Genomic DNA, 27,114 nt, shown 5'->3' on the forward strand with positions numbered 1-27,114 from the left:
GGGCTCAGTAGTTGTTGCACAGGGGCTTAGTTGCCCTGTGGAATGTGGAATCTTTCTGGACCAGAGATCAAATCTGTATCCTCTGCAAAGGCAGGTGGATTTTTAACCACTGCACCACCAGAGAAGTCCCAGGAATATTATTGAAATTCAGGCTGTCATGATTCAGGGGCCTATGTGTTTCTGAGCAGACCAAGGCCCATCTGACCAAAGTGGGCAGAAATAATAACAGTTTTGAAATTCTCAGGGTTGGAAAGAACTCTAAGGTAGGTCCCTTTAATCTCATGTTGAAGTCTCTTCTCCCACATTCCTATCTGATCTAATCTGCTGGTATCCTGAGCCCTAGCAGAAGACCTGTTACTAAATCTCATCAATATTTATCAAAAGAACTAGAAAACAGTTAAAAATAGAAAAATGAATTAAATGAATTAACTCCTGGTGACTCACCCGGTACTATCACAGGCCATTCTAGTATTCTTATGACCCCCAGGATGGGACCCTGGGGAAAAAGCAAACTGCTATTTCAGTAAGGTCACATTCTGTTGGATGGGAATTTTCAGAGTGACTCCTCTGAAAGAGACAGTTGGTTACAGTGGCTCCTCTGAAACGGAAAGCCATTCTCAATGTCAATTACTTAGGGGAGAGGTAGCTATCGGGTAAGATACTAGGATTCAGAAGACTAGCCTGTGGTATAAAGGAGGGGCAGCATTATTTTTATCAAGAACACAGGCTCTGGGTGTTGGCATCTGGAGGACAGTCGCTGTTCAGGTGTGGATTCCAGGTTGTGGGTGCTAAGATGTCACCCAGTACACTGACACAGGCTGAACTGCATGAGGTAGGGTCTAAAAGCCCTGGAGAGCAGGCCACCTCGTACTTCAGATCAACCTCATTCAGATGCTCACACTTTATTTTCCTGTTCTCATCCTCAACTCTTTAATAAAAAGTCCAATGTGATTGTTTGATTCCTACATTCCGTGCTAAGAGGTACAGTGAGGTATGTGGTTTACCCTTGGGACAGATTGTTATCATGGAGTGGTGGGGGTAACTAGTGACATCCCATGAAAGGAAGGAGAATATAAGGGGTCAAGAGCTAGTGTGTGAGGCACTCTCCACCCTAATGAGAAATTCTCCCACCAGGTCTCCTGGTGAAGCTGGAATTTATCATTATTAGGGAATTATCTTATGAAGGATTATCATTTACAATCACTAGAGTACCCAATAATTCTTCCCAAAAACATGGGAAGAGGCCCAGGCCAAATCCCATCTTGCAGAGGCCAATGTAATAACTCCATCTCCCAGAGGAGATGCTAACTTAGTGATCAATTCTGAGCTTAGCTCCACGTGGACAGAAAAGGGATTCTGCAGATTAGTCATTAGGGACCCACCTGGGAGGGAATAAAGGCTATATTTAAATTGGCACCTGATAATAACTTTGAGATAAAGTTGGCAACTAATTGGGAAAATCAGAGAATTGGTCCTGTAAAAATAGAAAAAGAAGAAGAAATCACTAGAGGGTAAAGGACAGGATTCCAGTAAGAGACTCTCTGAAAAGCTGGCTGTGCCACCAAAGGACACAGTTTTAGTGAACAGCTGCTGCTGAAAGTAAAGTTAGTAATTAGACAATCTAGGGTCTGGAAATTTCTTCAGGGAGTGAACTAGTTGAATGAACAGCTGAAGACACAACTAAATAAGAGAAAGTGAGATGCTGCTATGAGACAGCTGTTCAGAAAAGAATCTAATAAGCTGTCTAAAATCCAATACACTTTGTTCTCTATTTAATCCATTATAGGAAAGATAAAGAGTCCCATGATACTGAGACACAAAGTCCCAGACCCAAAACTGTACTTGGTTAACATTATGCAAGCTGATAGGGCTTCCCAGGTGGTACAGTGGTAAAGAATCTGCCTGACAATGCAGGAGACACAACAGACGCAGATTCAATTCCTGGGTCAGGAAGAACCCTTTGAGTAGGAATGGCAACTCACTTCAGTATTCTTGTCTGGAAAATTCCACAGACAGAGAAGCCTGGCAGAGTACAGTCCATGGGGTCACAAAGAACTGGATATGACTGAGTGACCAGCACACACACCCAAGGTGATAGCTGAATCTTCTGTTTAACTTGAATTGCCCTAAGCCTACCAGCCCAAGGCACAAATGAGATCACAGCAGCTGTGACATACAAATTTGCACAGCCAAGAGGTCGCACCTGCAAAACTGCCACAAGCTCAGCAAGAGGTCCTGAAGTGCCTCACATGAAGTCAGTGCCAAGCCTTTCTTGTTCTTTTCAGTTGGTCTCCATTGATATCTTCTGCCTGAAAGCTAGGACTTGTATGTGGAGGCACCAGGAGAACCCACTTCCCTGATGTTCAAGGGCTTCTCTCCAACTTGCCAAACTTCAACCTAGAAAGAACTTCGGAATACCCTTCAGCCCCCACACACCAGAGTCACAATTATTTCAGCACAGAACTGGAGAAATGTCTAATAAACTTGGAAATATTTTTTTGGGGGGGGCGGGGTCTAATGGAATGATACCAAGATGGGGAGCACTTCTGTGTTGTTCACACAATTTCAAAAAGAACTCATTATTTTTACAAACAACAAAACAACAAACATATTTCCACTGCGGAAAAAAAAAAAGAGTAAGGATATTGAGTTGGGTTTCTTAGACTTTACCTATATTTTAAGCTTGAAGAATCTTTGCATGGTCTCCACCTGGTCCTCTCGCAGCATTTCCTATCTCAGTGAAGTATCCGAGGAGTTGCTTGAGTCAGAAATGTCAGCTTTGGTACCTCCTTTTCTTTTCTTCCTGTTTTTTCCTTCAGTCCCCAGGATCAATCTATATCCAAGTACTGTCAAACTTACCTCCAAAATACCTCTCAGTCCCCTTCTCTCCCTTTTCACCATCTCTACACTAATCCAAGCTGCCTTCACCTTATGCAAACTACTGCAACTGTCTCTTTAAATAGTCATAGTGGGTCACACTGATCTGTGGACCCCTCTCCGATCTGTTCTCTACCCAAGCAGCCAGAATGATCTTTTCCAAGTGCAAATATGATGTTACCATTTTCTATATTAGCCCCTTAGTATTTTTACTATAAAAATCACAATCTTTCATTTGGCCTATATGGGTTTTTCTAGTCTAGCCTTTATTTCTCTAGACACTTCCACTATAATTCAGCCCCACAACAACATTAGCCTTAGTTCCTCAAAATTCTCACCTTTTCTCCCACTACAGACCTCTTACACATGCTATTTCCTCTACCTGGTACACACTTCACTTTTCACTTCATCTGGTTAACTCCCACTCATTGTTCAGGTCAGCTCAAAAGTCACATCAGGGAAGCCACTGTTGAGCCCCAAGACTAGATCAAATGCTGTTAACTGTTATTTGTTCATAGTATCATGAACCTCCCTTGATAATATTTATTAGTTATAATTTCTAATAATATAACTTTGTTATATATTATGAATAATATAATGTATCATATATAATTTATTGGTGTTTTTAATTACTTTAATACCCATCTCTCTTGACAGTAAACTCTATTTGGGCAATAATCATGTTCATTTTTGTGCACCTTTCGAATCTAAGCACATTAGATGTGCTTAGGGACACAGGAGACATTAAAAAAGTATCTGTTGAGTGACTTTCAACTTCTTGTAGGGTAAAGTGACTTTTACCTTATGGCTTAGAGTAAAAAATTCCAGGGTACCTCTGAGATCTAGCTTTCCAAATTTTAAAGAGGGAATCTCCATATATACCACTCACATCTTGAAGGATTTTGTATGGCTTATCTCTTCCATCAAACAAGAGATGCTATCCTGAATTCTTTGAAGGTGGCAGGAGGCAGTAATAAAAGTCCAGGTGAACTCACCCCTATGGTCGATGCCATGTAGTCTGCACACATTTCTGCAAAGTCCCGCTCAAGAACACCATAGTAGAGGCCATAGAAGAGGAGAGAAATGCCAAAGTCCATGGCATCTTCAGGTTTGATCCTGTAAGGGAAGCAGTATGGCCTGTAAGCCTTGCCCTGAGATGTACTTGCTTTGCATTACTATTCTGGGACACATAAGGCAGTGCCTAAAATTAGAAGCCTCAAGAGTAGACCAAGTATTGGCAAACTAAAACCAAGTCCAGCCTGTTTGCATATGGTCTGTGGGCACCTCCTGACAGGCTAGGACTGGAAGCTGTGAAGACCAAGTCAGAGTATCCCCTTCTGCCCATTTCCTCACGGGGTTTCCAGTGCCTGCCTCCTGTGACTGATGCCCATGCCTTGCAGCGGCCTAGGCTCTGCTCTGGTTCACACTTACCCATTGGGGACTCCACCACTGGCAACCACTGCACACCAAACAGGGCGATTTTCAGTTTGGAAGTGAGCAACTCACTAATGAATTGCCTCACCTCCAGGAAGTTGCTTAAGTTGAAATGGCCAAGCCCTTCAAAAGGAGGGAAGAGCACAGCAGGCTCTGGGTGTCACTGGAGCAGACTGAAACTGATCCCAATGCTCACCCGCCCCCATCAGGCCCCTCCTTTAGAGAATGTTTCACCTGCTGGCAAGTGGACACACAAAATGCTGAGACAGTTCACTCAGGCAAATACATGGGGCAGGGAGGCGTTTTCCCTCTTGTTATGTAAATACCTATAAATCATCCTAGATCTTGCCTTTTGTCCCATGAAACCTAAAATATTTATTTGGCCTTTTACAAAAGAAAAAGCTTTCTAACCACACCTTTAGAAAAGATGCAGTTAGTAAACATACACATACCCATTACATACAAGTTTAAGTTGCAACTACACATATTCTGTATCATGTCACCATAGTTAAATTTTGGTCCAAGTCTTCTTAATAAGGACAATATGCCTATAATATTAGGAAGTTTGTTTTAGTGATTTCATGGACCAATAATTTGCAAACTTGAGTCTTCAAATGTTTATTAAAGAAAACTATCTTTGTTAAAACATTTGTATGCAGAACTGAGTATGTTCACTTAAGACTAAATTATATTTATCTCAGAAAGTTGAATTTTCCCACCAATCTTGTAATATTTAACCTACTAATTTGATATCATGGTCTTACACCAATTAACCTAATTAGCAGCATAAAAATGGTCAAGATTCTCAAGTATGTTTTCCTCCTTATGTAGTTTGTATCAAAGTAGAAATTATAATTCTAGAATAAATACCTTTAAAAACATAACATAAAACATGGAGAATCTTGGTTTTCACTTTTTTAATCACAAAGGTTAGGAAGCTATCTGGAATCTGGGTTTTCTTTGATGAGCCCTAATGACTCTTCACTGATAAATTCCTCTAAGTATCTGTGGCACCTATTTATTCTTTCAGCCTATACTACACCTGGAAGGAGGAATTCCGTGGTTGTCCTCTCACTATATAAAGTAGGACTGACATCTTTCAGTATCAGAAACTGCTGCCTACAGTGTACTCGGTTTGGGGAAGAGGTCAGCGGTGATGAATTTAAATTTTAATCCTGAATCTCTAGCTTCAACACACTGTCCCAGGCTTAGAATTCCTCAAGACCCACAGCCTACAGCCCCCATTCCCTCAGCCAGGAAACCACATTCCTACCCTTTTCTGCTCTACTTATTGTACCCGCCAGTCCCAGAGTCATTATGATTGTCATAGTCATTGTCCCAGAGTCCAGGACAGGATTATCTGGCTTTTGCTCTAATGAGCAGGGGGGTGGGAGGGGACATGTATGCTGAATCAGATCTTTTGAAAAGCTTATGACAATAGGAAGTAACAGCCAGAATCCCACTCCCAGTCATGTATCCTTTAGGAAGCAACTCGGCAATGTTATCTGTGGCAGCAGTACACTGAAAAACAACCTATGTGCCCAACAGTGGAGCAAGACTTAAAAATCCACACATTAATTCTGTCTCCTGAGAAATCTCTTAAAGGCAGAATGTCAGCTGTGTTACAAAGCAACAATGCATATGTTAAACCTTATCTGTGATTAGAACATAGTATCTGGATCCAGGGAGTTTTAAACCTGATGTGTTCCTTGGAGAAGTTCGGCTTCTGGGCCTGGGTGGCTCACAGACTCATCTGTGTGGTCTCATTCCCTCACATCTCAGCACTGGGACTACTGTAAGGACTCCAGCAGGCACTGCCTTGTTATTTCCGGTCTTGTATCCTTCTAGGTGGATCTGCTGCCAGGTGTAACCAACTGTTCCATGAGTTCAACTGTCTAGCCTGGGGTCAGCAAACTTTGTCTGTAAAGGTCCAGATTGTAAGAATTTTAGGTTTATCGCCCTAAAAGTCTCTGCCACAATTATTCAACTCTGCTGTTTTACTGCAAAAACAGCCACAGGCAATGTGTAAACAAATGAGTGTTTCGGGAGAAATGTTTTATTTGATAAAAATTGAAGGCAGGTCAATTTGGCCCATAGGACGTAGTTTGCCAACTTCTACTCTCCTTGAACATAAGACCACTAAGGTAGAGTGGATGTTGTAAGAAACAATACACACATGGAAAAGGAAAATGGTTCTGTTGGGGTGATGGAGTTACGGGTAACTGGCTATAATCATTACTATGCTTATTTTTGTTATTATAGTTTTCCATTAAAATATAAATTCTTAGAAAGCACAACCAATGATCTGAGACTCTTAACTCTGTATTATCAAGACATTCCTTTCTCTTTGCCAGCACAAAATCAGAGAGGGGTCACCCATCCTCCCATCCTCCACAGCCCAAGTCGCCTATCCTAAGTGCCATATTCCTCTTGCTAATACTCAGGATGTATCCAGGAAAGGTATATCTCACCAGTTCCTTCTCCCCAAACACTAGCAAAAACAAAAGCAAAGGGTACTCACTTGAATAACAAGTTAAGACCAAAGAGGGTAAACATAACAGCCATGTAGCCAGCGATGCCAGTGGCATAGCTGATCTTATAGACCAGCAGGAACCACTTATACACCAACCTGGAGAAAGGGGAGAAAGTCAGTAATGTGGACACAGAAATATGGCCTAGGAGCCTCTGGATCACCAGAAGTCCTTTCTCTCACATCAATGGGGACATCAGGCTCTTTGCTTAGGACTTATATTGAGCAACTTCAGTTACTATACATGGCTGATCACTCCCCCTCAATTGCAAAACACCCCCACATACCAGGGAGGTATTTTGTATTTGTATTTTCCCAGTCTCACACCAAGGGAAGAAAAGGGAGCATTAAAGGGAGGTTTCAACATATGTAAAATAGACAGCCAACGGGAATTTGCTGCATGTCTCAGAAAACCCAAACAAGGGCTCTGTATCAACCTAGAGGGGTGGGATGGGAGGGAGATGGGAGGGAGGTTCAAAACAGAGGGGATATATGTATACCTATGGCTGATTCATGTTGATGTTTGACAGAAAATGAAATTCTGTAAAGCAATTATCCTTCAAATTTTTTTTTTTAAAGGAGGTTTCAACATCAAACAAAGAATGCCTGCCTAACCTCAGACAACTATGTCATCTCAAATTTAGGTCAGCTGGATAAGGAAGTAAAAACCAGTAACTACAGCTATGCTCAGAAGGAAACAGTTATTCTTGTCAGGAAAGAGGATTCAAGGAGAGATGAATAAGAGGTAGAATTAGCTACAGGCTTTTGTAACTGGGCATGGTTAATCTGAATACTGCTTTGTTCTAACCCATAGAACAGTAACAAAATGAATGATGTCTAATGAGTTTGCTTCTGAATTTTTTTCCCCCTTGGAGGAGAAGGGATAAGGAAGGAGGCACTCAAAGAATACCTTTATTTGGGTGTGTGTGTGTGTGAGAGAGAGAGAGAGAGAGAGAGAGAGAGATAGTGGTGTGGGTTGGGGAGTGGGGGCTGGATGGGTGTGTGTGTGTGTGTGTGTGAGAGAGAGAGAAAGACAGTGGTGTGGGTTGGGGAGTGGGGGTTGGATGGGGGTGTGAGATTCTCCTGGGTGTGTGTGTGTGTGTGTGTGTGTGTGTGTGTGTGTGTGTGAGAGATAGTGGTGTGGGTTGGGGAGTGGGGGTTGGATAGGGGTGTGAGATTCTCCTGAAAGAGGGGTCAAAGAATACCTTTATTTGGGGTGTGTGTGTGTGTATTTGTGTGTGATAGTGGTGTGGGTTGGGAGTGGGGGTTGGATGGGGGTGTGAGATTCTCCTGAAAGAGGAGCCATGCTCCCTAGGATCCAATGAAAAGAAGTATGGAATCTGGTTGGTTGACTGCAAGTAGGTTCGGAGAGGAAAGACAGTTCCCAGAATGTACCAGAGCCTTTTAAATGCTGTGGACATAGGTACCTTATATCACAGGCCACTGTTCTACTGGCAAGGAGAGCTAAAGAGCAACTCAGCAAGTCTGTCTGGCTCTTGAGAGCCAACGAGGTTACTGTCACTCTGCTGGGCCTCAGGGAAGATGCTCAAGGTCCCTGCTTAGGCCTCCCTGCTGCGGCTAAGCAAGGGTGTAATGACTTCTCAGGTTAGCAAAGGGACCCAAACACCTTGCAGTGTCCACCTTCAAAGACCACAGAAGCTCCACCATCCAGAGTTTGCAATGATCAGCTGGGAGTGAGACACAGCAGAAAGGATACAGCATTTTAGGAGGAAGCTGGATGAAGTGAGATCTAGTAGCTGGGTAACCCCAGATAAGTCATATTAACTTGAGACAAGTTTATTAAGTCCTAAAACAGGAACCCCTTACTACCTTTCTCACTGGATTGTACACAGCCCATTTCCTAATGTATAAAATACATGCTCAATAAATGCTGCATAAATAAATCTGGATGTTTATGAAAGAGCTTTGAAACAGTAAAGCATTACTGAATGCTAGTTGTTAATCATCATTGAAAACCTCTCATGTTATAAACATATTTTCAGTCATTTAGCTAAGGTATTTAAATTACCTGATGATGTTGAACATGCTTTATTATACTCTTTCTTCATATTACCCTATATGAGGTAGCAATTATTATCACATTTTTTAGGGATAAAGAATTCAAGGCTGAGAAACATGCAGTCATATGGGTCATATAATTAACAAATGGCAGGGCTGGGGGTTTCCAATCCACATCCATCTGGCTCTGGAGCCTGTATATTTTATGATGGCTTTTAATGCAGGAGACTTTCCAGGTGGCTCAGTGGTAAAGAACCTGCCTGCCAAGCAGGAGATGCAGGTTTGACCCCTGTGTAGGGAAGAACCCTAGGAGAAGGAAATTGAAAGCTACTCCAGTATTCTTGACTGGGAAATCCCATGGACATAGGAGCCTGGCAGGCTGAAGTCATGAGCTCACAAAACAGTCAGACACGACTTAGCAACTAAACAACATAACAACAAACTGCTGCTGCTGCTAAGTCGCTTCAGTCATGTCCAACTCCGTGTGACCCCATAGACAACAGCCCACCAGGCTCCTCTGTCCCTGGCAAGAACACTGGAGTGGGTTGCCAGTTCCTTCTCCAATGCATTAAAGTGAAAAGTGAAAGTGAAGTCACTCAGTCGTGTCCGACTCTTAGCAACCCCATGGACTGTAGCCTACCAGGCTCCTCCGTCCATGGGATTTTCCAGGCAAGAGTACTGGAGTGGGTTGCCATTTCCTTCTCCATAACAACAAACTACCATAGCCAGACAGGCGCTTCTGGACCACTGACTTCACCTTGTAGGTAAACTTTACTTCGTAGAATAAAACTTAAAAGGCCAAGAAAAGGCTGGCAGTAAAGCAGAACATAAGAAGCATGGGGAAAAGAGTAAGTTTCAAGTTGGAGGTCTCTGTATCAGGTAGTCACAACTCTGAGACTGGCCAGTTCCTCTGCTAGGCTCTCCTGGACCTGCACACGTGTCTCACAGCACTTACCAACTGCACTGAAACAGCTGCTTTCTTGTCCATCTCCTCCATTAAAACGAGTACTCCTTGAGGGCAGGGACCATGTCTTATTCAGCTCTGTATCCCCAGCACTCAGCACAGGGCCTGACACAGAGCAGGTGCTTGTTGAATGAATGAACGAGAAAAATCTCTCTTTTTTTTTTTTCTGTCAAGCATAGATACAAATGACCTCACAAGCTGGTTGGGAGGATCAGATGAGAAATGCATTTGGAAATACAAAGAATTATACAGGAAGGGGCTGCTTTATGACCAAAGAAGGAAGTATTGTTTGTTATAATTCTCCAGTTTAAATGTGCTGAGATTCATTCATTCAACAAAAATTCAGAGTAGGCTACTATGTGCCAGGCCCTTTGGCAGAGCCTAGATATACAGTGACAAACAAGATGGATGTGGTTCCTGATCTCACAGTTAGTTTAGTGGGGGAGACAGACACTTAAAATAATATTTAGTCATAAACTGTGATAAGTTCTATGAAGGAAAGCTACAGGGCACTAGGAAGAGAATGTGACAAAAAATCTACTTAGAGATCAGAGAAGAGTTCACAGAAGAAAACAACACTTAAAACGAGACCATGAGGATCAGGATTTGCTTACTTATATTGTTAGCTTTTAATATAAACAGACCTTGATGTAAATAAACCGTTAAGGTAAGCTATAGGGAAATATCTGGGGGGGTTTATTCTGTGAACGGGGCAGGAGGTCTCCCAATCAGCTTGTTTTGGTGGGGCTGTGTGCCAAGTAATCTTGGCAGACAAAAACTGCAATTTTTTTTTTCAGTTTAAGCCCACCCACCTCCCATGCATCCCAATCCATTAGTTTCAGGAAACTTGGCTCCTTCCCACTACCCACTGGCTAAATTCTCACCTTGGGGTTGTCTGGACTAGTGGTTTTCGGGTGGCTCGGAAGGTGACAAAGGCTGTGACTGCGGAGAACAAGATCCAGATCACAAGGAACCTCCACCAGTGCAGCTTCACTGTGAAATAGAGGGGAACAACCCACATCTGAAAGAGGGTCACCATCTGAAACACAAACATAAGCACTTCAGCTCTAGCCAGCTCCCTCTGCAGCTCCATCCACAAATTCAGAGCGTATCTTTTGTGTTCCATTTTAGCCTGATCCTCTCTGTGCTTCCAGTTTTGTATAAAAGCACCTCCGAGTGACCCAAGTTAGAAACCCTGGGACCATGCTTGACACCAAGCTTTTCCCCACCCAACCTGTTCATTGTACCTACTCTTTCCTTTCCATTTGAGTCCTTGCTGTCTCTTACCTGGCTGACCATGACCTCTTTATTAAGTCTCCCTGAATTCAATGTCTCTGCTCCAACCTATCCTTCCCAGGAGCACAGTTAGTCGTGAACACGTCACTCTACTGCTTAGAACTCTCTGAGGTCCCCTTTCTATAGATAAGATCTGACATCCTTAGACCCAACATCCTTAAGCAGTCATATCTCCCTCCCACCATGGAGCTCCAAACTACTGTTCCAGGATCATCTTCTACCACTCCCCACGACTGCAGTCAAGGTATCCTGCTCTAAAACATCCTTCCCACCTGCCTTTCAGCCTGAGAGTATCACATGAAGCCTTCAGTCTCCTTGCTACGCAGAATAAGTCATGACTTCCCAATGCTCCAAAAGCATTTTCCTTTCTACCATCATTACAGGGCTTATCTAGAGTATGAGGCTAGGTTCGAATTCATTCTCTACCTTACTGTAAGCTCTTTGAGAGCAGTGACAAGGCCATACTCTGGCCCATGATATATCCTCAATGAATTTAGATAAATGAGGGGAAAGTAAGACTAGAACCTTAAGAGGGAGGCACATTTCTGTTATAAGAGTGTATATTTTACTTTCCATCCTTCCACCTGGGACTTGTTAGCTAAGGCGTTCCAAATGTATAAAACGATTCTAAGTCAGAAGTTGGGACCAACACCAGTCTTCTGCTTCCCCAAGTCTTCTAACTCCTTCCCCAACCACCCAACTGTCACCAGATGGCACTCTTCTCAGGTGAGTAGCAGGTATAAAAAAGATAATTGGCACTTAGAGGCTTTCTTCCTGGTATTAAATGAAATCAAAGAATGTATTTTTTTAAAAGGGAGGCTGGTTATAGAGAGGAAAATAGTAGCTAGCATCCTAAAGTTCCACAGAAGAGAAAACTTTTGAGGAAATATTTACTCTTGAGGATTTATAGACCAGTGCTGCCTAGTCCAAATATAACATGAGTCATATGTGTAATTTTAAGTTTTATAATAGCTATGCTTTAAAAAAGTAAAGAGACGCAGGTTATCTTAATTTTAATAATATATTTTATTTAACCCAATACATCTAAAATATTACCCTTTTGACACGTACTCAATATAATCTACCCATGAAACATTTTACTCTTTTTTTGTAATAAGGTTTTAAAATCCAATGTTTTACATTTATAATATATCTCAAAAGAGACCAGTCACATTTCAGGAGTTCCACTGCTACATCAGACTGGATAGTGCAGCTTAAAGCATCTTTTTAGTGTTTAGCTACTACTCTTTTATAGACTGCTCTGTGGCAAGAAAAAGCCTTAGTTTTTTAGTGTTATTTTATATATTTTAAAAGAGAGAGACCGAGGAAGAGAATGGTGATCAGCCACTTTGCCTTAGAGCTTCTAGTGCTGTCTGCCCACTGGTCAGTGAACAATGTTGCCTCAGTACCAGTTCCACTGTACAGGAACCTGCAGTTGACTCCCTGAATGAAGCATTCTAAAATATCCTGGCCTTATAAGGAGGGAAGGATGGGGAAAAGGATAATTAAGGAGTTTCGGATGGACATGTACACGCTGCTATGCTTAAAATGGATAACCAAGAAGGACCTACTATGTAGTACATGGAACGCTGCTCAGTGTTATGTGGCAGCCTGGAAGGGAGGGAAGTTTGGGGGGAGAATGAACACATTTATGGCTGAGTCCGTTTGCTGTCCACCTGAAACTATCACACATTTTTAATGGGCTATATTTCAATACTAAATAAAATATTAAAAAATAAAAAAGTTAGATGAAAAAAAAAATTCTGGCCTTACAAAAAAAAGTGTGGAGGCACCAGGACATACTAACAAATGGCTACCCAAATAATGCTCCATGTGACATTCTAGGAGATACATGGAGGAGACCAGAAAAGTGCATCACAACAAACAACTGCAGATTATTTAAACTAGGGGATAAGGCAACTAGAATCATGACACTAAAAGAGGGTAAATGAAGGTGGGTGTGGAAAGAAGGGCTGCATGGTTTTCAGCCTTCACATCATTTGCTTTGACAGGCTCATGGGGGTGTTTATAAAGCAGTAGGCCCAGAGACTTGAGAAGAATTAATCATGTGGTCCAGTCACATATGTTTTGAGAAAGAACAGGAATTCTTGTCTACTTCCAGCTTTTCCAAAAACTTGGCTTTTTACATAATAACAACCAGCCTGCCCTCACAGCCTCTTTCTCACTCTCCATCACCAATAAATAGCATGTTCTGATGGGGAGTAAGTCTGGGCTTCCCTCGTAGCTCAGTTGGTAAAAAATCTGCCTGTAATGCAGGAGACCTGTGTTTGATTCCTGGGTCAGGAAGATACCCTGGAGAAGGAAATGGCAACCCACTCCAGTATTCTTGCCTGGAGAATTCCATGATCAGAGGAGCCTGGCAAGCCACAGTCCATAGGGTAGCAAAGACCTGGACACGACTGAGCGACTTTCACGTTCATTTTAGGTTCTTCAAAACAGATGTCCCAGTAGAAGCCCAGCAAATCTGGATTCTAGTTCTGATCTGCCTCCAAATCATTAGGTCACCCCAAGGAGGGTCTGACTTGATTTTCAAGGCCCTTTAAGTTCTAGCACACTAAGGTTCTGTTAGACCTTATCTGAGCCTGGTATCTCAGACTCCCTGGGAGAGTGAAGGCAGTGTTCACTCTCACTCATCCATTAAGTATTTACTGAGCATTTAATGGGAAGAGAAATAAACATGACTTCTAGTTCCTGTCCTCAAGGAGCTAACAGTCTAGCAGCAGGAGAATAACATAGCTCAAACCCTTATTTAATGACTCAATAAAACTTTAGACCCTTTCTAAAGAAGAAGAAATCATTAAAGATCAAATGGATACAGTAGAATGATACAGTGAAATGCCAAGCAACTTTAGAATTAAAGATATCTAGATATGAATCCCAATATAGCTACTTACTGTTACCTAGGCAAATCACTCAGCTCTGGTAGCCTCAGTTTTTTGAAGTATAAATGAGGTTAACAGTATCTACTCCATTAGGCTATACAGATTATGTGTTAATGAATGGAAAACTTTCAGAACAGTACCCAACAAGGCAAGCATTCAATACAAGTAATGTAATAAATATAATGTAAGGATTCAATAGGATAGCTCTTTTATTTCAATGGCAGCTTTCCAGGTGGCTCAATGGTAAAGAATCAGCCTGCAATGCAGAAGACATGGGTTCAATTCCTGGGTCCAGAAGACCCCCTGGAGAAGGAAATAGCAACCCACTTCAGTATTCTTGCCTGGAAAATTCCATAGGTAGAGGAGTCTGGAAGTTGCAGAATCCATGAAGTTACAGAGTCAGACATGACTGAGTGACTAAAAACAAAAATATTTCAACGGCAACAATGTGTATAAAACCATAAGCATAGCTGCACAGTAAGCGCAGTTGCTTAAATAAATGAGAGCTCTTACTAGGGCTTCACATGATTGAAGATTCATAAAGTCACATATATAAAGGAGCAAAGATTGCAATGAGGTAACGAAAATAATCAATGTATTAAAAGTGGTGAGGTATCAAGACACTCTCTGCCAGGGAAGTTTGAAAGCCAGATTTTGTTCAGGGCCTTGAAAGCAGCTGCTGGGGTGAGAGCCCAGTGCCTGACAAGCGGCAGGCAGAGGGGCTGGGTGAATACAACAGTCTACCATGGGGAAAATGGTAAGTAACAATTTGCCTGGTTAATTTATTTGTGTCTACTGTAGTATCTACTGGCATTCTGCTTAATAAATTAAGTTGAAGGCATTTTTAATGGCTAGCTTGGCAATAAATGGCTGAAAGTTACTCAAAATTCTCAAGTCTAATGGCAGGGACTCTGGTGCCATCTGGTGGCAACACTCTGGTTCAATAATTTGTTTAACCAAATGCTTATACCTGATGCTATGAAAGGCACGAAACAAGGGGAAGCCATGGCTCTAACCTCTCCTCCAAAATCTGGGGTAATGAGACATAAATGCATGAACTGGGCGGTCATGCAAAGCATCAAGTACTGATATCAGAGTTCAGAGGAGAGATGCAGCAGTGCTGGCAGAAGCTGTCAAGGGGAGACTGGCCAGAAATGGCAGCGCTCTGGCTGGCTCTGAAAAGTCAAAGTGAAAGTTGCTCAGTCATGTTTGACTCTTTGCTACTCTTTGCTACTGTATAGTCCATGGAATTCTCCAGGCCAGAATACTGGAGTGGATCTTCCCAGCCCAGGGATCGAATCCAGGTCTCCCACATTGCAGGCGGATTCTTTACCAGCTGAGTCACAAGGGAAACTACAAGCGAAGCTGGTTCTGAAGGAGGTTTCATTATGGTGTTTGTGCATGTGTGTGTGTGTGTGTGTGTGTGTGTGCAAGTGCACATGTGTGTGCGAAAGCCACTCATCCTCTTTCCCTGAATCTGTAAATACGAAGCTGAAGTGAAGACCAGCCTGAAACTGACTGACTGATTCTTTCAGCAAACATTTGTCAAGGGACAATCCCAGCTTTGCTGTTCTGGAAGACAAGAATAGCAACATCCCACTTACCTCTCCACAAGACTACACAGTTAACATGATGATGTTAGATGCTACAGTAAGAGTTACCTAGCCCTTATTTAAATGGACTTCATTTAGATTTCTTTCATCTCAGAAACTGTAATTCATGAAGACAAAAAAGAGCTGCCAGATTACATCCTTCTCTGGACACTAGATCCCTTGCCAGAGGCACTTTTGACTTTCAGTATTCCCTTCACTTCTTATTTTCCTATGTTGTGGGGACAGAGATCACCTACTATGCTTGACTGCAGAGGAATACCAAGGATGAAATGAAAACAACAAGTCCAGATAGCACAACAAAGTAAGAGACTCACAGCTTGAAAAAAAAAAAAAAACACTGATAAATGGACAGAGGTCAACCGGAAGAAGGTCTGGGATATGCTCCACAGCTCTGATCAATACTGTCATGAATGATTCATATGAAAATGCAAAGGATCTGCTTACCAAACTGTGAGCAGCACAAAGCTTGGGAGAAAGGAGAGAGGAGGAAGGCAGTGAACATGGAAAATAGAAACAAGATCCAAAATGAATGAAGCTCATTCCTACAGTTCTTCTAGCTCTACCATTCTGTGATCTGGTAAGCTGAAATGAAGAACCAAAACTTCAGGCTGAAACTTCACCAACTACCCAAATATTGAATGGGGAAGGAGCTGCTCACATGAAAGAGATCTAGGGGTTTCACCTGACTACAAATTGCCAGGGAATATATGCCAACAGGGTCATTATCAAAAAGCCAAGGCAACACTATGCTACTTAACTAAGAATAAACCCTGAATAAAGGAGCAAGTAGCTCTACCGCTCTCTGCTCTGTCAAAGCATCCTTCGGCCCTCAGATCTGGTTTTAGGTCCACAATATACAAAGAACATTGATGAAGAAACATGACCATAACAGAGTAGCCAGGATTACAAAGGGTCTGGAAACCAAATCACATAACAAACAGCTGAAGACACTGGGATAACAGGCCTGGACAAAACTAAAGGAAGGCATGGCTAGTATCTGAAGATCATCCAGAAGCCCAGCAAGCAGATACACTCAGCATGGTTTCTGTGACCTGGTAAGACCCCACATATTGCTAGAATATTCCAAAGGGCAAAAACTTGGTTGGCAATTACCTCCTATCACACCCCTGGAAAATGGTCAACCTATCGTAAGAAGCAGTGATATTCCAGTGATATCACTGGATATGATATTCCAGTGATAAAAGATGTGCTAGATAGTTCTTTCCTATTGCTGACCTGAAAAAACCTGCCTTTGTCTACCTTCTGCCTCTGGGTCAAATTCTTGTCCCTCAGAGAAGCGCAGAGTATATTTACTCCCTATTTCTTATGCCTACTCTCCTAATACCCAAAATTATGTCTTTTTCCCTCAAGTCTTCTCCTCTTCAGGTAAAAGTCACTCAAGCAGTCATTTAACAAACACTTGCTGGGCATTTACTGGACACCAGGCTAAGGACTGGGGAATTCAGAGTTGATAAACAAAAGCTTCTCAAGGAGAAGTCTACTGAGGAGAAACAGCAATAATGCAGTATAATAAGTGCTATAATGGAGTAGGTCCTGGTGGCCAAGAAAGCAGAGCAGAAGTGCCCCACCCAACGTGGAGGAATTATCATCTCTGTCCTGGGTGGTCCAACAGGTGCAGATGAAGAAAGGCATCATGATGCGGGAACAAGGTATCCTTGAGAGAGTACACAGGTACCTGAGGGAGGTGTGAGAAATGAGCCTGAAGAGGTAGGCAAGGCTCAGAGAAGGCTGATCACACTTAGGAGTTTTTAATTGTATTCTGAGGAGAAAAGTTTTTCCTCACAGAAAGTGGATTACAACCCTTTACCATCTTAGTCAGCATTCTCTAGCCACATTCTAGTGACCCTCTTATTGTCTCGGTCTGAGAAAAATCTATAGTACTTTAAAGATTTCCAGGTATGAGATTTTGCCACTCATCCATTCCAGGAGGGAATAGCAGTTCAGGAGACAGGAGTCTGAAAAGATACTATATTTGGTAACATACAGGGATGATGAAAGCTTCTCCTTGGAGATCTTTTAAAAATAGGATAGATACTTTTCCAGGCATAGGCTTACTCCTTCCCCTAACATCCCTGAGGGAGCTAAGGAGCAAGTAAGATTACACTCTGAATAGATGATGAAAACTGAGTTACAGGGACACCAAACATCAAGTCCTGGGCTAGGCTTCCAACCCAGATCTTCTGTCTCCCGAGTCCTGCCTCCCAGCACTGGTCACCAAGTTAGGGGGAACCCTGAGGAGGCATAAACAACATAGACCAAAGTGGGGATGGTTGTGAAAATACTGAAATCCAAGAAGAGGACATGAGCAAAAGTCATTAAAGGAAAACCCAGGGGAAAAAAAAAAAAAAGGAAAACCCAGGGTAGGGGGGGGAGGGGTTAAAAACAGAAATGACTATGGCAGAACTGTCAACAATCTCTTGAAACTTTTGGAAATCTCAAAAAATGGTTGAGTACTCTATGGAAAGAGCACTTAACCAAGAACCAGACTTTACATCCAGCTCTCCAATATGATGGTCACTGCTCCTGGCAAATCACATCTGGATTTTGCACTCGGTTTCCTAATCTGAAAAATGGAGACAAACGCCTATCCTATCTTATAAAGCTATTTGTTGTGAGGTTCCAAAGCAATAACAGATGAGAAAAATGTTTTGTTTTTAATCAGCAAATTCAAAACAATAAAGCAGTGTAAGGTATTATTACAGTTGCTGCTACTGAAAAGAACAGTACCTGAAATTTAAACACAGAAAACAGTAGGATTGCTTGCTCCCAAGAGCAGTTAATTTAGACTCTTCTTTTAATCTAAAATTTCTTTTCTTTGAATTCCTAAATTATAGAAAGAAGTTTCATAATCTCCACAGTGAAACCAGTAGATTGGCATACTTGCTCATAATCAACCTGATGGCTGGCAACATCAGTGCTAGGTTCCAGAGTCTAGGACAGTGTTTCTCGTTATGGATGAATTTTCTCCCCAAAGGACACCTGACAACGTCTGGAGATAGTTTTGGTTGTCACAATCAGAGGGAGGAGATTGTAGGTAGCAATCAGGGCTGGTGCTAAACATCCTACAATGCACCTCATAGCCCCCGGAAAAAATAAAGAATCATCTGGCCAAAATGTTAATATGCTCCCTATTGAGAAACCTGGTCTAGGAGAACAGAGCTCATGTTTTTCTACTTAGTGGTCATGGGTGCCCAATGGAAGCTGGCCACCAACCAGCACTAGTAAAGAATAGAAAATTTCATTCAGTTGGAGAGAAACAGAGCCTTATCAATTAATTTCATCATTTCTTGGCATGCCCTGAGAAGCATTTTCTGTGACGCTCTAACAGCTAATCTCAAATAGCTCATGTTTCTACTACTCAACAACAATTCGAGAGCTTCTCCTTTATACAACACTCTCAAAGGAGTTGTGTTGATTCTTATTTATTCCCATTCCTTACTCCAGACAATTTAGTGTGTTTAATATGTGTATTTTGGGGTTATGAAATAACAATAAAATTTACTTTTCACAAAGATCTGAGTAGCAAGACCATTTAAAAATAATTTTTTTTTTTTTGAGTATAGTTGCTCTACAATGTTGTATCAGTTTTAACCATTATTAATCACCACAGTTTGAACTGTAAACTCATGGCTATAGCAAGTACCTAAAATCTGTTTAGGCAGGGATAAGAACTTTAGATGCCCCAGGGTGGAAAACAAGGAATAACAAGATGGGATATCCAAATAGAACAGCAAGGAATAGAATCCTCAGTCCACAGAATGGTTCAAAAATCTAATCTATAAAGTACCAACCCTAAAAATAAAATCAGAGCAATCTGGGGAAACAGACTGCAACACGTATGTCAAAATGCTTATTCCTAATATATAAAAAGCTCTTATAAATCAGTAAGAAACATTTTAAAAGAATCCTAAGCAAGGAAAGAAATGTGACTGAACACACCACATGGTTCAGCTGTGAATAACATTTACATGTCACAATAATGTAAATAGGGAAACTTATTTACCAAAAAATGGGAGGTGCAAAAGTGTGTATGTGATGGATATAGACATAGTGGTATAAGATAATCACCACTTTCCATGGCAGGACGTCAATACATGTTCAAAAGTAAAATTTTATATATATGTTTTATATTATTTATTTATATTTATATATATCACACACACATACATATATATACATCAAGGATGAATAGAGATAGGCAGAGGATTGTTGGTTTCTAAACATTATAGAACTACCTGATTTTTAAATTAGATATTTTCACCATATTAGATTTGACAAAGATTAAAAATACTGAGGATTCTCTATATTCTCTTTAACACTGGGTAACAGCACTGTTTAACATCTGTTGGTGGGATTGTAAACTGCTATAACTTTTGTGAAGGGCAACTTGACAAGATCTATTAATAATTAAATGTCAATTCCACTTGACCAGGCAATTCCATTTTTAGGAATTCATTCTACAGAAATGCTGGCCCAGCTATGCAAATTATTTCTGTAAAAAGTTTACTGAATCACTGCTGTAACTAAGATAAACATCCAATTGAACAAGTCTATTGGTGCCATTTTTCCAATAGCATTTACTCAGTTCACGTGAGTCTGTGTGTCACATTTTAGTAATTCTCACGATATTTCATCGTTATTATTATTTGTTATGGTGATCAGTGATCTTTGATGTCACTATTGTATTTGTTTTGGAACACCACAAACTATGCCCATATACGATAACAAACTTAAATCAACAAACACTGTCTATGTTCTGAGTGCTCCACTGACCACTCATCTCCCTCTCCTTGATAAAGTGAAAAGTGTTAGTCACTCAGTCATGTCCAACTCTTTGCAACCCCATGGATTGTAGCCTGCCAGGCTCCTCTGTTCATGGAATTCTCCAGGCAAGAATACTGGAATGGGTTGCCATTTCCTTCTCCAGGGGATCTTCCCAACCCAGGAATCGAACCCAGGTCTCCTGCATTGCAGGCAGATTCTTTACTCTTTGAGCCACCAGGGAAGCCCCTCCCTCTCCTTGGGTCTCCCTAGTCCCTGAGACACACAATAATGAAATAAGGCCAATTAATAACCCTGCAATGACCATTGAGTGTTCAAGTGAAAGGAAGAGTCACACGTCTCTTATTTTAAACCAAAAGCTAGAAATGATTAAGCTCTCTCAGTGAGAGCTTAATCTCACTGGCATGCTGAATGCTGAGACAGGTCAGGCCTCTTGGTACCAGTTAACCCATGTTGTGAATGCAAAGGAAAAGTTCTTGAAGGAAATTAAAAGTGCTACTTCAGTGAACACATGAATGATAAGAAAGCAAAACAGCTGTATTATCGCTGATATAAAGAAAGTTTCAGTGGTTGGATAAAAGATCAAGCCAGCCACAATTTTCCCTTAAGCCAAAGCCTAATCCAGATCAACTCTCTGAAGGCTGAGAGAGGTGAGGAAGCTGCAGAAGAAAAGTTAAAAGTTAGCAATGGCTGGTTCATAAGGTTTAAGGAAAGAAGCCATCTCCACAACATAAAAGTGCAAGGTGAAGCAGCAAATGCTGATGGAGAAGCAGCAGCAAGTTATTCAAAAGATCTAACTAAGATGATGAATGAAAGTAGCTACACTGAATGACAGATTTTCAAACAGATGCCATCTATGACTTTCAGACAGGAGGAGAAAATGCTTGGCTTCAAAGCTTCAAAGGACAGGCTGACTCTCTTCTTTAGAGGATAACGCATCTGGTGACTTTACATTGAAGACAATGTTCATTTACCATTTCAAAAATACTAGGGCCCCTAAGAATTATGCTAACTATCCTCTGCCTGAGATCTATAAATGGAACAACAAAGCCTCAATAACAGTCTGTCAGTTTACAACATGGTTTACTGGATATTTTCATACTGTTCATGGGGTAGATCATGGTATCTGGTCCCATCAGTTCATGGCAAACAGATGGGGGAACATGGAAACAGTGAGAGACTTCATTTTGGGGCTCCAAAATCACTGCAGATGGTGACTGCAGCCATGAAATTAAAAGACGCTTACTCCTTGGAAGAAAAGCTATGACCAACCTAGACAGAATATTAAAAAGCAGAGACATTACTTTGCCAACAAAGGTCTGTCTAGTCAAAGCTATGGTTTTTCCAGTAGTCATGTATGGATGTGAGAGATGGACTATAAAGAAAGTTGAGTGCTTAAGAATTGATGCTTTTGAACTGTGGTGTTGGAGAAGACTCTTCAGAGGGTCCCTTGGACTGCAAGGATATCCAACAAGTCCATCCTAAAGGAGATCAGTCCTGAGTGTTGAAGCTGACTGATGTTGAAGCTGAAGCCAATATTTTGGCTACCTGATGCAAAGGGCTGACTGATTTGAAAAGACCCTGATGCTGGGAAAGATTGAAGGCAGGAGGAGAAGGGACGACAGAGGATGAGATGGTTAGATGGCATCACGGACTCAGTTTGGGTAAACTCTAGGAGTTGGTGACGGACAGAGAGGCTTGGTGTGCTACGGTCCATGGGGTTGCAAAGAGTTAGACACGACTGAGCAACTGAACTGAACCGAACCTGCAGAATGAGAAAAAATACTTGTAAATTAGATATCTAATGATGGCGTAGTATCCAGACTATACAAAGAACTTCTACAACTCAACAAGAACAAAAAAAACTTGGTTCTTTTTGGTTAGAACTTGGCTTTCACTGCCATGGCCTCAGTTGGTCAGGGAACTAACATCCTGTAAGCCACATGGTGCAGTCAAAAAAAAAAGGGACAAAAATCCAATTAAAAAATGGGCAAAGAACTTGAAGAGACGTTTCTCCAAGAAAGAAATACAAACAACCAATAAAAACATCAAAAGGTGCTCAACACCATTCAGTCAGTTCAGTTCAGTTCAGTCGCTCGGTCGTGTCCGACTCTTTGTGACCCCATGAATTGCAGCACGCCAGGCCTCCCTGTCCATCACCAACTCCCGGAGTTTACTCAAACTCATGCCCATCGAGTCGGTGATGCCATCCAGCCATCGAATCCTCTGTCGTCCCCTTCTCCTCCTGCCCCCAATCCCTCCCAGCATCAGGGTCTTTTCCAATGAGTCAACTCTTCGCATGAGGTCGCCAAAATATTGGAGTTTCAGCTTCAGCATCAGTCCTTCCAATGAACACCCAGGACTGATCTCCTTTAGGATGGACTGGTTGGATCTCCTTGCAGTCCAAGGGACTCTCAAGAGTCTTCTCCAACACTACAGTTCAAAAGCATCAATTTTTCAGTGTTCAGCTTTCTTCACAGTCCAACTCTCACACCCATATACGACCACTGGAAAAACCATAGCCTTGACCAGACGGACCTTTGTTGGCAAAGTAATATCTCTGCTTTTTAACATGCTATCTAGGTTGGTCATAACCTTCCTTCCAAGGAGTAAGCGTCTTTTAATTTCATGGCTGCAGTCACCATCCGCAGTGATCTTGGAGCCCCAAAAAAATAAAGTCTGACATCTCCCCATCTATTTCCCATGAGGTGATGGGACCAGATGCCATGATCTTAGTTTTCTGAATGTTAAGCTTTAAGCCAACTTTTTCACTCTCCTCTTTCACTTTCATCAAGAGGCTTTTCAGTTCCTCTTCACTTTCTGCCATAAGGGTGTGTGTCATCTGCATATCTGAGGTTATTGATATTTCTCCCGGCAATCTTGATTCCAGTTTGTGCTTCTTCCAGCCCAGCGTTTCTCATGATGTACTCTGTATATAAGTTAAATAAGCAGGGTGACAATATACAGCCTTGACATACTCCTTTTCCTATTTGGAACCAGTCTGTTGTTCCATGTCCAGTTCTAACTGTTGCTTCCTGACCTGCATACAGGTTTCTCCAGAGGCAGGTCAGGTGGTCTGGTATTCCCATCTCTTTCAGAATTAAGGAAGTACAAATCAAAGCACAATGAAACCCCACTTTTATGCAAAATAATGTGGCTATAATAAAAAACAAATTGGAAAATAAAGTGTTGGTGAGAACATGGAAAAACTGGAACCCAATATAATGTGAGTTAGAATATAAAATGGCACAGCTGCTGTAGAAAACCATTTGGCAGCTCCTCAAAAAGTCAAACAAAGTTACATATGACTCAGCAATTTCACTCTAGGATATATCCAAGAACTGAAAATAGGTGTTCAAATAAAAACTTACAGTGAATGTTCATAGCCACACTATTCAAAACAGCCCAAAGGTGGAGACAACTCTCAAGTGTTCAAAACTAATGAATGGGTAAACAAAATGCAGTATATCCACACAATGGAATATTATACAACCATAGAAGGAACAAAGTACTGGTAGATACTGCAGTGTGAATGAACTTTGGAAACATTTTTAAGTGAAAGAAGTCAGGCACAAAAGACCACATATTGTATGATTCTATTGATATGAATATCTAGAATAGGCAAATACACAGAAAGCAACTTAGTGGTTGCCAGGGTGTGCTGGGAAGGGGGAAATGGGAAGTGATTGCATAATGGGTATGGAGCTTCTTCTCGGGGTAACAAAAATGCTGCTGCTGCTGCTAAATCATGTCAGTTGTGTCCGACTCTGTGTGACCCCACAGACAGCAGCCCACTAGGTTCCCCCATCCCTGGGATTCTTCAGGCAAGAACAATGGAGTGGGTTGCCATTTCCTTCTCCAATGCATGAAAATGAAAAGTGAAAGTGAAGTCACTCAGTAGTGTCTGACTCTTAGTGACCCCATGGACTGCAGCCCACCAGGCTCCTCCGTCCATGGGATTCTCCAGGCAAGAGTACTGGAGTGGGTCACCAGTGCCTTCTCCAACAAAAATGTTCTAGAATAGTGACAGTGGTTGCAAAACAATGTGGATGTGCTAAAGGCCATTGAATTATACACTTTAAAACAGGTAAAATAGTGAATTATGTTATGTGAAATTGTCCTTAACAAAAATAAAATCTATTCCATTTTCACAAAAAATAGTACCTGAAGATATTTTTATGTCTTGAGCTTTTTTCTCTTAAGAATAGGAGCAAAAAAGTCCCTAACATTAGCTTTAGAGTTTACAAAATACTTTACCATGTGAGCTTACATAATCTTCACAACACATGAGACAGACACTATGACCCCAATTTAGAGATTAGAAGAACTGAGTCTCAGAGAAGTATAAAGTCATATGGCCAGGAAGCAGGAGCGTTGGCTAATCAAGTCAGACAGTCTGACTTAGCATATTTACTGTTGCAAGGCAAACAGCTCCAACTTCTGATAAGCTTGAAAAAGGACAGGAGATGCCACTGTGTACATACATCTTGGAATTTTTCTTCTTCCAAAGTTAGTATTTTAAAGCAGTAAAACTATTCACTGTATCCAAGTTAATAGAAATTTTAACAAAACCAATATAGATGATTATTGAATAAGAGCAGCATAAAGCAGGACATACAGATTTCCTCTTCCAATTTTCTAAAGATGAGTTTAAGTTTCTCGGTGAAAGATATGCTATAATGCTAGCATGTCCTCTCACCAATACAGTTCAGCATAATGTTTACAGGGCATGGCAATAAGTAATGAGATGACTGTGCATTTCCTTATACAACTGGCCTCATTAATTTACATTAACTAGTGAATGGCACATTAGTGGTTTTCTAACACTCTGACGAGTCCTATAGATGTTTCTGAGAAAGCGGAGGGGTGAGGGTTACCAGCCCAAGCAGAGCATCCTCTTATTTTCTACATCAGGTTTTTTCTTAAAGATACTGTTTTAAGTAAGGACGTCATTACTTTTTAAAAAAATACATACGGAAAGACACTGCAGTATATATATGCATCTTCAATTCTTCAGAGATTTTCAAAAATCTCTGCAGATAAGCTAACATTATATAATTATTACTAAATACAAGCACAGAAATGTGAAGTAGGTTCACTCTACATTTGACTTAACATTTTTCTTAGTTTCTAGGTTCAATTAAACTATTCTGATAACCCCCATTTTATAGAATTGGTATTGTGAGCACACAATGAGAAACAAGTAACTTATCTCACATGGCAGGGTGAAGCACAAACAGCGTATAGAAATCAAGCTCCATCCAGATGGCTTAGTCTGTTGGATGATGCCTAGTTCAAAAAGCCTTGGTGTCATGCAGTCATTCCATGCACTATGACCTGAAGGTACAGATGTCTCTACTTGAGGTACATGACAATACTTGAGGTGGCTATGTGCCAGTAATGTCTCGAACACATGCCAGCTCAAGGGCAAAATTAGTCTCTCTTCCTCCTATGTTTCAGATTATCCTTCGGTTCCCCCAATAGAAAATCCTTTCCAGAAGGCACAGTCAAAATTATGAAACATGAAACAGAAGATCTGGATTCAAATCATGTCTCTATCAATTAGTGTCCCCTTCATGCCTGAACTCTCTGGGCCTCAGTTTGTTCACAGTACTTACCTCAAAGGCTATTAGGAGGGTTAAGTGAGATAGTTTAGCAGGTCCCATTCTGTGGGCTCCAGACCCCCTGGGTATCTCTGGCCATATTATAAGAGGTCTGAAAAAGCACATACTAGAGAAAAAGAATCATTTAGGGTTTAAGACTAAAAGCTCTGGAGTAAAACTGTCTGGGTTCAAATAATGGTTTTACCACTGAAGCAGGTTACTTAGCCATTCTGTCTCAGTTCCTCATCTGTAATTGGAGGCAATAGTATTTAATGGATTATTGTGAGGATTAAATGGGGTATATATGTAAAATGCTTAGAACAGTGGCTGGCATAGTAAGAATTCAATAAATGTTAGCTATTACTGACATTTACTGAGTTAGTAATTGCTATTATCTGAAAGAGATGGGAATATGAGACCACCTGATCTGCCTCTTGAGAAATCTGTATGCAGGTCAGGAAGCAACAGTTAGAACTGGATATGGAACAACAGACTGGTTCCAAATAGGGAAAGGAGTACCTCAAGGCTGTATACTGTCACTGTGCTTATTTAACTCAGATGCAGAGTACATCATGAGAAACGCTGGGCTGGATGACGCAGAAGCTAGAATCAAGATTGCCAGGAGAAATATCAATAACCTTAGATATGCAGATGACACCACCCTTAATGGCAGAAAGTGAAGAAGAACATAAAGAGTCTCTCAATGAAAGTGAAAGAGGAGAGTGAAAAAGTTGACTTAAAGCTCAACATTCAAAAAACAAAGATCATGGTATCTGGCCCCATCACTTCATGGCAAATAGTTGGGCAAACAGTGGAACGGGGGAAGGGGATGACAGAGGATGAGATGGTTGGATGGCATCACCGACTCAATGGACATGAGTTTGAGTAAACTCCAGGAATTGGTGAAGGACAGGAAGGTCTGGTGTGCTGCAGTTCATGGGGTTGCAAAGAGTTGGACACAACTGAGCGACTGAACTGAACACTACTATATGTGTTTATGTATTCTTTCAAAGTATAATTATCATCATGTGGATGCTTGCCAAGTTTTTTATGTTAAAGAAGAGTTGTTATA

At 41.3% G+C, this 27,114-nt stretch overlaps 1 protein-coding gene across 2 annotated transcripts in view; it reads right to left on the minus strand.

Annotated features, from left to right (window-relative positions):
• Window positions 1–27,114, minus strand: part of RNF121 (ring finger protein 121) — a 79,114-nt gene that overhangs the window by 12,449 nt on the left and 39,551 nt on the right. For both annotated transcript variants that reach the window (XM_070473304.1, XM_020883842.2), the window contains 3 exons: window positions 10,709–10,863; window positions 6,833–6,940; window positions 3,873–3,993 (listed from right to left, as the gene is read on the minus strand). In XM_070473304.1, the coding sequence (XP_070329405.1) occupies window positions 3,873–3,993; window positions 6,833–6,940; window positions 10,709–10,863 (384 nt within the window). The remainder of the gene's footprint in view (window positions 1–3,872; window positions 3,994–6,832; window positions 6,941–10,708; window positions 10,864–27,114) is intronic.

This window comes from Odocoileus virginianus, chromosome 10 (genome assembly GCF_023699985.2).
Source record: "Odocoileus virginianus isolate 20LAN1187 ecotype Illinois chromosome 10, Ovbor_1.2, whole genome shotgun sequence".
Lineage (NCBI taxonomy): Eukaryota > Metazoa > Chordata > Mammalia > Artiodactyla > Cervidae > Odocoileus > Odocoileus virginianus.